Consider the following 11,091-nt stretch of genomic DNA (forward strand, 5'->3'; position numbering starts at 1 on the left):
GGTTACTAGAGACAATCAAGTCCCAGTGCCACGACTGCTTTCCCACCCCAGGACCCCATGATCAACCTAATCCATGCTTCACTAGCAGTCGAGAGACCCGTGGCAGGGGATGGAGAGCTGATGGGACAGCGGAGCCCCAGGCCTCCAGGTCAGGAGGTGGTGTTTACCTCAGTGCATTGGCTCTGGGAGATGAAGAAGACTCGTGCAAAGGGGTCTGAAAGGCCACTGCTGTCGGCTGCAAATAAACTCCTGGCTTGGTACATGTGGGCTCGCAGCTGGAAAACCTGCTTCTCTGCAAGACAGAAGGGTAGTGAGACATCTTAACAGGCTACCCTGGAGCCCAGTGTGGGGCTTAGCCTGCAGAACGAGGTCTTGGGGTCAGCATAGACATCTCAGATCTCTTTGATCTGATGCAGCCCTCTGACTATTATCCACTGCTGGTTTTTCAGGTTGACACTGAAGAAATTGTTACAAGGAGTCCAAGGGCAATGAAGAGAGACTTCAGGGTCCTGGGACAGCTGGTTAGGGGGTCTGGAGCACAAATAGTGTTTGTCTCCATCCCTGTTGCAAGAATGGGTGAAGAGATAAACAGGAGGAGTCTGCAGATCAATGCATGGCTGTGTGACTGGTGCCACGGGCAGGGCTTTGGGTGTTTTGATCATGGGCTGCTATATGAGACCCCTGACCTGCTGGTGGCAGGTGGGATGCACCTGTCCCAGAGAGGGAAAAGGCTCTTGGGCCAGGAGTTGGTGGGGCTCATTGACAGAGCTTTAAACGAGATATGAAGGGGGAAGGGGAGATAACTGGGTCTTTTAGGGACAAGCCCAAGAGCAACATGCCAGGGCTTGAAGGATGGTGGACTAGGGAGGATTCTCACTCTGTCATGTCATTTGAGAGAAAGGCTAGATGTTCAGAAATCATGAAAGCACCTGAGAAGGGTCAGGTAGGAAATGGGGCCCACAGTGGAGAAAAGGTGTTGGAATCATTAGCTCATCTGAAGTGCATCTATACCAATGCACACAGTGTGAGCAACAAACAGGAGGAGCTTTAAGCCATGATACACCAGGAAAACTATGACATAGTGGCTATCACAGAAACATGATGGGATGCATCACACATCTGGAGTGCCACAACTGATGGCTGCAAGCTCTTCAGGAGGGTTAGAAAGGGAAGGAGAGGGGGTGGAGTGGCCCTGTGTGTTAGAGAATGCTATGAGAGCTTGGAAATCAAGCATAGTCGTGATGAGATTGAGAGTGTTTGGATCAGGTTAAGGGCCAATGAAGCTGATATCACTGTGGGACTCTGCTATGGACCTCCCAGCCAATGCAGTGAGGTGGATGAAGCTTTCTATAAGCAGTTGGGAGAAATCTCCCAGTCACTTGCTGTTGTTCCTGTGGGGTTTAACCTCCCAGGCATCTGCTGGGAACCCAAAACAGCAGAGAGGGAACATTGCAAGAGGTTCCTGTAATGTGTGGAAGATGACTTCCTCACACAGCTGGTAAGTGAGCTGACCAGGGAGGGTGCCCTCCTGGACCTGCTTCTGGTGAACAGGGAAGATCTTGTGGGGGAAGGAAAGGTTGGAGGCTGTCTAGGGCACAGTGATCGTGAGATGATTGAGCTTTTGATCCTTGGAGAAACAAGGAGAGGGGTCAGTAAAACTGCCACCTTAAGACTCCTGGAGGGCAAACTTTACCTGCTCAGAAGACTGATTGACAAAGTCCCTTGGGAGGCTGCCTAGAAGGATAAGGGAGACCAGGAAGACTGGACATGCTTCAGGAAAGAAGTTTTAAAGGCACAGGAGCTGCTGTCCCCGTGTGCCAAAAAAACAGTAAGCAGGGTAGGAGACCAGCCTGGCTAAATAGGGACCTTTGGTTGGACCTTAGGAGCAAAAGGAGAGTCTATGACCTTTGGAAGAGGGGACAGGTCACTCATGAATTTTATAAAGATGAAGTCAACCTATGCAGGGTGAGAATTAGGAGAGCCAAAGCACAGCTAGAGCTCAAACTAGCTACAGCTGTTAGGGATAATAAAAAATGTTTCTCTGAGTTCATTAACAGCAAAAGGAGGAATAGGGAAAATCTCCATCCTTTATTGGATGCAGAGGGAATCTGAGTAACAAAGGATGAGAAAAAGGTTGAGGTGCTCAACACCTACTTTGCCTCAGTCTTTAGCAGTGGAACTAGTTGTTCCATGGATACCCAGCCACATGATCTAGGAGACAGGGAGGGTATGAAGAGTGAGGTCATCACAATTAAAAAGGAGGTGGTCAGAGACCTCCTACACCACTTAGATGCACACAAGTCTATGGGACTGGATGGGCTGCATCCAAGTGTGCTGAAAGAGTTGGCAGACATGATTGCCAGGCCACTTTCCATTATTTACCTGAAGTCCTGGCTAACTGGGCTGGAGGGCAGTAAATGTAACACCCATCTATAAGAAAGGCAAAAAGGTTCTGGGAAACTACAGACCTGTCAGTCTGACCTTGGTACCAGGGAAGGTCATGGAACAGATCATCTTGAGTGTCATTAGAAGACAGATAGAAGATAACCAGGGGATCAGGCCCAGTCAGCATGGGTTTATGAAAGGCAGGTTCTGCCTGATGAACCTGATCTCCTTTTATGACCCAACTATTGGAGAAGGGAAAGGCTGTGGATATTGTCCATCTGGACCTCCAAAAAGCATTTGACACGGTTCCCCACAGAACTCTCATTAAAACCTGGCTGCTCACGGCCTGGATGAGCACACGATCTGTTGGATCAAGCACTGGCTGGATGGTCAGACCCAGAGAGTGGTGGTCAGTGGAGTCAAGTCCAGCTGGGTGCAGTCACATGTGGTGTTCCTCAGGGCTCAGTGTTGGGACCATTTCTGATTAACATCTTTATTGATGATCTTGATAAGGACATAGAGTGTATCATCAGTAAGTTTGCAGATGACACTAAGCAAGGCAGGAGTGTTGATCTGCATGAGGATGGGGAGGCTCTACAGAGAGACTTGGATACATCGGATCATTGGGCTCATGTCAATGGTCTGGGCTTCAACAAGGCCAAGTGCCAGGTCCTGCACTTGGGCCACAACAACCCCAGGCAACGCTCCAGGCTCGGGGAAGTGTGGCTGGAAAGTGTCTGGCAGAAAAGGACCTGGGGGTTCTAATTGACAAGTGGCTAAATATGAGCCAGCAGGTGCCCAGGTGGCCAAGAAAGCCAATGGCATCCTGGCTTGTGTTAGAAACAGTGTGAGCAGCAGAAGTCAAGAGGTGATTGTTCCCCTGTACTCAGCACTGCTGAGGCCACACCTGGAATTTCGTGTCCAGGTTTGGGCACCTCAATCCAAGAGAGACATCGAGGTGCTGGAGTGAGCACAGAGGAGAGCAATGAAGGGCCTAGAGAATAAATCTTATGAAGAACCCTTGAAGGAGTTGAGAATGTTTAGTCTGGGCTGAGGGGAGACCTCATCAGTCTCTACAACTACTGGAAAGGTCATTGTAGAGAGGTTGGTTTTGGTCTCTTCTCACAGGTAATTAGTGACAGCACAAGAGGGAAGGGCTTCAAGCTGCAACAGGGGAGGTTTAGACTGGACATTAGGAAGGATTTTTTCACAGGAAGAGTGGTCAGACACTGGAATAGGTGGTTGAGTCACCATCCCTGGGTGTGTTTAAGGGTCGTTTGGATGTGGTGTTGATGGATATGGTTTAGGGGAGAACTTTGTAGAGTAGGGATGATGGTTGGACTCAGTGATCCCAAAGGTCTTTTCCAACCTGAATAGTTCTATGATTCTATGACTAATGAAGGATATAAGGACAAAATATAAGTCCCAAATGGATATGGACTTCCTTGATGTCCTGCTCATGGTGTGCAGAATGGCAGCTCTGAGCATGGTAGGGAAGGGGCTGCACAGTTCCCAGCTCCCCATGGGAACAGTGGGAGACCTCAGACTGGGACAACTGGAATTATTTCCCCCACAGCACCTGGAAACTCTTGTGGTGTCTAACCAGGTTCCCCCCTTGAGCCCTCTCCATGGCCTTTCTCCAGACCCACTGCAGGCAGGGAGGTCTTACTGGTGTAAAGGAGGCTGATGGGTGGGAAGGATGGCAGGTTTTGGCCTCTGGCAGTCTTCTTCTCCTCAAAGCCACAGGGCAGGCCACTCAAGAAGTCTTTGCGCTGTTTGTTGAGGCCGAGCCACAAGTACATCTCCATCTTGGCCTGAACTGTCCAGCCAGCAGGTCCAAATCCCCTCTTCCCAGGTAGCTGGACAGAAAGGACAGAAGAGTTGACATGGATATAGGGAAAACCTCAGAGATGGAGACACCAGCTCTTCCAGCATTCAGCTCCTTCTGCCGCATCGGTTTTACTGTGGCCCCTCAAAACCAGGGACCCAGTCCCCTCCATTTTGGACCGTGACACTATTCTGTCTCATGCATGATCTTCTTCCCACCATGTTGGCTTCCTCTTCCTAAGCCACCCTCCTCTTTTGTGGACAGCTGGATCAAGTATTTCTCTCCTTCCAAATATTTCTCATTTACTGGACTGGGTAAGGTCAGTGGTTCAGACTTCCTAGCACATGTCCACCCCTACTAGTAGAGCATGGGTCTGTCTTGCCTAGTCATCAAGCCCCAGCAAAACTGGATACACAGCTCTCCCACATCTGCATCTCCCACCCTCCCAGCCTGTTCTTCCTCCGTCTCCCTCCTCTTGGCTACAGTCCACCCAGGGATGACAGTTTGGCACCTTGAGGAAGATGGTCTTCACTTTGGAGCAGTCCTTGCCCATCTCCTCATCCACGATGGAGTAGAGGATGTCCTTGGAAGGGATGCGGGCGTAGGCGATACGCTTGTTGTTGCTCATCATCCAGATGAAGATGTCAGGAATAGTGTGCTGGGGCTGTGAACACCAGCAAAGAACCCTGTCAGGCTCTCTCAGCTCTTTCTGACCACTGAGGCACCAGCAGGGCTGGAGACCTTCTGAAGGCAAAGTCAACAGATGCCACAGGAGATGGATGTACCTATTGCCACATCAGGGCCATTGAAATGGGTTCAAGCCTTCCACTGCAGAAGCTTTTCTGCTTAAGAAAAGCTGCTCAGAGCAAAGCTCAGCAGGGTGAAGCCCAGCAGGAAAGAAACTGGGATTTATCATCAAATCCAAGACTGGTTTTGGGTGGTAGGAACCTTAAAGATCAAATTTCCAAACTTGAGGTAATTTCCTCTTGTCCCATCACTTGTTCCTTGGGAGAAGAGACTGACCCCACCTCAGCTCCAACCTCTTTTCAGGCAGTTGTAGGGAGTGAGAAGGTCTCCCCTCAGCCTCCTTTTCTCCCGGCTGAACACCCCCAGTTCCCTCAGCTGCTCCTCATCACACTTGTGCTCCAGACCCTTCCTCAGCTCCATTGTCCTTCTCTGGACATGCTCCAGCCCCTCCATGTCTTTCTTGTCACGAGGGACCCAAACCTAACCCTGGGATTCAAGGTTTCCATCCATCCCAGGCTGCTGTCACCATGCTCTGACCCAGTAACATCCTCTCTCCATTCAGAGGGACTCACCTCGTCTGCCAAGAACCGGAGTTTCTGCAGGAAGTTTTGCACCAGCTTCAGCTTGTCTTTCATGGTGTTCTTCTTCACTTGTGAGCGCAGAGTTGTGGCTTGTTGCCCCATGTTCTCCTGTGGATAAAGGAGAGCCCAGGACACCACATTATCAACAGCAGAACAGAGAACAGAGAAGGGAGAAGCACCAGACAGGTCCCTGGCATTTGGGAAAGGGTGGTGAGGAGGCAGATGCTTTAATCCCACCACATGCATCCTGGTGATGGTAATTCTGACACCTCTTCATTAACCTTGGCATGGAGGGCCCCTGACAATGCAGAGACATCTATCCCAGGAGAAGATGCACAGGGCAGAAGGTGTCACCTGTGCTGAGGGCATTGTGGGGTGACTTCAAGACTGGTAGAGGCTTTCCTGTGTTAAATTCATGGCTCTGGAGGATGCAGCTGGCTACTGAAGCTGGTGGCCTTGGCTGTGCCAACTGGATAAGCCACCTGCTCTTTGAACATCTCTTTTGTGCATCTCATTCCTTGGTAAGGAGTTGGGCAACCAGTCCCAAACATTCTGGCTACTCCTACACCTGAAGCAGCTGGTCTCTTTAGGGTTCCCCTAAATTACTACTTCCTGGTGTCCTCAACTGTTCAACAGTAATTTAGGTCCTGGATTTCTTTCCAAGGCAAAGCAGAGGGTGGTGGAAAGGAGGCAGCAAATGCCCCCTGGGATCAGTGCAAGACCCAAGTGCTTCTCTTTTCAGAAATAAACCCCAAACACTCAATCTACAGAGACAGGGAATCCCGCATCTACAGACTGAAGTCACCGGGAACATTGAGAAGGTCCAGCCCCCACCCACAGCTCCTCCCTGCCTGAATCCCACTCACCAGCTCCCTCATGCAGGACTTGAGCCGCTCCCGGTCCAGCCTGGTGCGGGACGAGTGGTGCTGCTCCTTGTCTGCCAGCGTCACGAAGCGCCTGGTGGAAAAGGTTGGTAGCATGAACCCTGTGGGAGCCTGTGGTATCTCCCCAAGAAGCCATGGCTGGAATTCTGTCAGCAGCAGGAAAATGCTCTCATAACCCCCACCCCCCCCAACCCCGTCTGCAATGCAATTGCAGTAAGTGCCTTGTTTGCACCCAGTCACGGATTGGTTTGGCTTTGAAGTGACCTTAAAAATCATCTAGTCCCAGCCCTCCCATTAGCCCAGGTTGCTCCAAGCCCCATCCAACCTGGCCTTCAACACTGCCAGGCAGGGGCCAGCCACAGCTGCTCTGGGCAACCTGGGTCAGGGTCTCACCACCCTCACAGCAAAGAATTTCTGCCTAAGATCTCATCTCAATGTCCCCTCTTGCAGCTTGAACCTGTTCCCCCTCATCCCATCACTCCCTGCCCTTGTCAAAAGTCCCTCCCCAGCTTTCCTGGAGCCCCTTCAGGTACTGGAAAGTGCTCTAAGGTCTCCCTGGAGCCTTTTCTTCTCCAGGATGAACAACCCCAACTCTCTCAGCCTGTCTCCAGAGCAGAGCTGCTCCAGTCCTTGGATCTTCTCCATGGCTTTCTCTGGACTAGCTCCAACAGCTCTGTGTCCTTCTTTTGTTGGGGACCCCAGCACTGGACACAGTTCTGAGTGTCATGCATGTGAAGCAGGTGCCAATCAGGTACCAGCCTGTGAAAGCCACAAGATTGAGGCTTTCACCACTGCTTTGGGGTCTTTGAGGTGCAGATGTAGGCACCACCTCACCCATGCTTCAAGCTAGAAAGCAGGTGATATGGTGGTGTGCCCATGTGATGGGATGGACATGGTTTAGTGGTGGACTTAGCACTGCTGGGTTTACAGTCAGACTTGATGATCTTAAAGGTCTTTTCAAACTCAGGCAAGGTGGACTTATGCTCCCAACCTTGCCTATAGGCTCGCAGAGAGCTGGGGTCTGCAGTGTACAACCTTTGCCCATCTTTTACTCACATGCACCCACTGCTCAGCTCCTCCAGGACCCCTCGGAGCCGGCGCTCTGGATGTGGCTTCTCTGTCTTGATAATTTCCTGCACATCGTTGAGTCCTTCCTCCTGCAGCAGTGAAGGGGAAAGCAGTGAGGGGCTGGTGGGACAGCGACCCGCCATGGGCCAAGGTCCCCCTGAGGTCCAACCTTCCATACAGCAGCCCTGCAGGGGTTTCCAAAAGAAAACATCTGCTGCTTCTCCAGACCTGCTGGCCTCAGGTTTCAGGTCTGGCATGTATTTGGCTGCAGGGACCTGGCTCTGGGTGATGGGAATGGCTCTACCACCAGCCATGAGACAAGCTGGTCAAGGTCCACACAGTCTTAGAATCACAGAATGGTTTGGTTTGGAAGAAACCTTTAAATATAATAGTCCAAGCCACCTTCAGTGAGCAGGGACATCTTCAACTAGACCAGGTTGCTCAGAACCCCATCCAACCTGACCTGGAATGTTTCCAAGGATGGGGCATCTCCTACCTCTCTGGGCGTCCTGGGCCAGTCTCACCACCCTCAGTGTAAATGATTTCTCTTCCATCTAATCTGAATCTCCCTTCTTTCAGTTTAAAACCATCACCCCTTGTCCTATCACTACAGGCCCTGCTAAAATGTCTATCCCCATATGAGTGGGGAGGTCATGGCTGGAACTTTGCAGGTCTTGCTGGGACCCTGCCAACATGGAGCTATCACAAAGATTCCTTGGGAATTAGCTGAGACCATTAAGGACTCTTTGCCAGACCAGTGGTTCAACCCTGTGGTCCAGGGGGACAAATCCTCCCTGCTCCTGCTCCCTTTGATGGGGACACCTCGGTCCAACCCACACAAAATTCAATTACCTTTTTTAGGGCTTAGACATTCAAATCCTGGAGCATTTAGACTTGAAAACTTCCCCTTTCTAACCCAAGTTCGCTGGTAGGTCCTTGCACTGCTTGTCCATGCTTTGTGACAAGCTGCAGAGATGCGTGGGGGACCTGGGTGTGCCTCCTGTCATCCCCATGACCCAAGTTGTCTCCCTCCCTCCTTCCCCTGCACGTACTGACCAGCTTGTCTGCAATCTTGTCCATGATGTTGGCATTATATAGTCGGCGGCGCTGGTCCTGCCACCAGCTCTTGATGTAGATACAGGGCTTCTTCTCAAAGTACGGCAGGTGGAAGTAGTTTCTGCAAGAGGAGGCAGAAGAGATGTTCTGAGGTGGTAACGTTGCCAGTGAGGAACACAACTCTCCTGGGGAGGCAATGCCATGGTGGGGAGAGGGGTATTGAGGTCAGAGGTGAGACAGATGGGGCTGACGTGAACTAATAGAAATATTTAGGTTGGAAAAGACATTTAAGATCCTCATGTCCAACTGTTACCCCAGCACTGCCAAGGCCACCACTAAACCATGTCCCTCAGCACCACAGCTACATGGCTTTGAAATCCCTCCAGAGATGGGGACTCCACCACTGCCCTGGGCAGCCTGGGCCAGGGCCTGACAGCCCTTTCCAGGAAGAAATTGTTCCCAATATCCAATCTAAACGTCCCTTGGCACAACTTAAAATTGCACACTGCAGGACTGAGATTCCACGTCTCCTAGCACCCCTCCCACCATCAGACCCAGGGTGGATGGGTGCAGTGTCCATGGATTGCAAATCTACCATCCCAGACCTGGCAGCCCAGAGACCAGCCAGGGAAGCTCCTACTCCCTCTGCCTCAGCCATAGCCCAACAGAGGATAAACACATCCAGTGTGACAGCAGTAGGAGCAGGGGCACAAGGGCATCAGAAGCATTAACATCCTTTCTAGAGCCATGACAATGATCTGGCGTCTGGAGCAGCTCTGCTATGAGAATAGGCTGAGAGAGTTGGGGTTGTTCAGGCTGGAGAAGAGAAGGCTCCAGAGAGATCTTATTGCACCTTCCAGGACCTGAAGGGGCTAATAAGAAAGGTGGGGACCGACTTTTTAGCATGGCCTGTAGCAGCAGGACAAGGGGTGATGGTTTTAAACTGGCAGAGACAAGATTAAGGAAGAAATTGTTTACCCTGAGGGTGGTGAGACACTGGCCCAGGTTGCCCAGAGAGATGGGAGATGCCCCATCTTTGGAAACATTGCAGGTCAGGTTGGATGGGACTCTGAGCAACCTGATCTAGTTGAAGATGTCCCTGCTCACTGCAGGGTGAGCAGGGTGCCTTCCCACTCAAACCATTCTGTAATTCAACAGTTCAGCTCATCCTTCCAAAGCCATTGGGGTGTTTCCAGCCAGGAGATGTCAGCAGAGCCCCGTAGATGAGCATGAGGCTCCCAGCACCCAGGGAGTCATGGAGACACCTGGGTAAACTGCAGGAGAGGCAGAGCCCAGGGAACAGGCTCAAAAACCAGCAGGTGCTTCTCACCTCTGTCCAGCATTCACCTTGACAAGGAGTTGGTGAACAAGCAAGGGAACCCTGGGTAGATGCTTCTATCTGGAGTGCAAATACCTTTGATTTAGAGTGGATTGTTTAATTTCCCAATTTAATTTATTTAAGTCAGCCAGTTAATTCTATTAACATCTCTCTCCTGGCATAACAGGGTTACAATCCACTTTAAGCACATCTCATCAGGTTAAATCCAATTAGCTTTCCTTACAACTAGTCCTTTGTATTCAAATCCAGGCTGTGGCTGAAACTCAGCTCAGACCTGCTGAGATATGGGTGGATCTTGTCAGGATTTTAGGGCAACTGCTGCCTGCACATCACAGAGCAATTTGTAAGGCAGACATCAAAAACTGTCTTGATTTTACAGTTGGAGAAACTGAGGCAGGGAGAATGGAAGCAATTTGTGCACTGACAACCAGTTGCACACGGACAGACCCAGGGTAGGACCCAAATTCCCCAAGTTCTAGTCAAACACCAGTGTGGCTGTTCATGGCTAAGCAATGAGGACAGACAAACAGTGCTGCAAACCAGGGAGATTGAGAGGATTTTACATCTTTTAATCCTATCTCCTGTCTAACACATTCTCAAGAGCTCCTTCCAGCAGTTATTTTGCATCTTCTCCCCTCGGTATGTTTGTGACCTTGTCCAGCTTTGAAGATCCCAAGTGATGAAGACGTGCAGCTTGTCTGAGCACAATTTATCTGCCCTAGGGAAAAATAAACCTTACATCTTCAGATGGACTTTGCCTGCCTCCACATGGTGCTCATAGAATCACAGAATGCTTTAGGTTGGAAGAGACCATAAATACCATCCAGTTCCAAAACCCCTGCCTAAGATCTCATCATAATCTTCCCTCTTGCAACTTCAAACCATTCCTCCTCATCCTTTTGCTTCATACCCTTGAACAAAGTCCCCCCCAGCTTTCCTGAAGCCCTTTCAGGAGCTCTAGGGTAACCCATGATGTCTCTATATCCTGGGCAGCAAGAGAGAGCACAGCAAAACTCAGCCCTCTCCTTCCTGATATACAGGAGTGGGTTGTCCCACCACAGGTGTCAACCGTGATCCTGGGGAATGGCCAGTTTCTAGACTGGTTTCCTAAACATACAGATCTTATACACACAGGACTATCTCTGTTTTTCCAGTGCCCACCAATGATTTTTTGAATGTTCTTGTTACCTTCATTCCTATTTG

The 11,091-nt window shown here is 50.5% G+C and overlaps 1 protein-coding gene across 1 annotated transcript in view; it reads right to left on the reverse strand.

The window, feature by feature from the left end:
- Positions 1-11,091, reverse strand: part of OTOF (otoferlin) — a 106,105-nt gene that overhangs the window by 21,554 nt on the left and 73,460 nt on the right. Inside the window, 7 exon segments of the mRNA XM_010002208.1 lie at positions 168-292; positions 4,055-4,244; positions 4,725-4,877; positions 5,533-5,649; positions 6,408-6,498; positions 7,482-7,582; positions 8,550-8,670. Of these exon segments, the coding sequence (XP_010000510.1) occupies positions 168-292; positions 4,055-4,244; positions 4,725-4,877; positions 5,533-5,649; positions 6,408-6,498; positions 7,482-7,582; positions 8,550-8,670 (898 nt within the window).

This window comes from Chaetura pelagica, unplaced genomic scaffold, assembly GCF_000747805.2.
Source record: "Chaetura pelagica isolate M959 unplaced genomic scaffold, ChaPel_1.0 scaffold107, whole genome shotgun sequence".
Lineage (NCBI taxonomy): Eukaryota > Metazoa > Chordata > Aves > Apodiformes > Apodidae > Chaetura > Chaetura pelagica.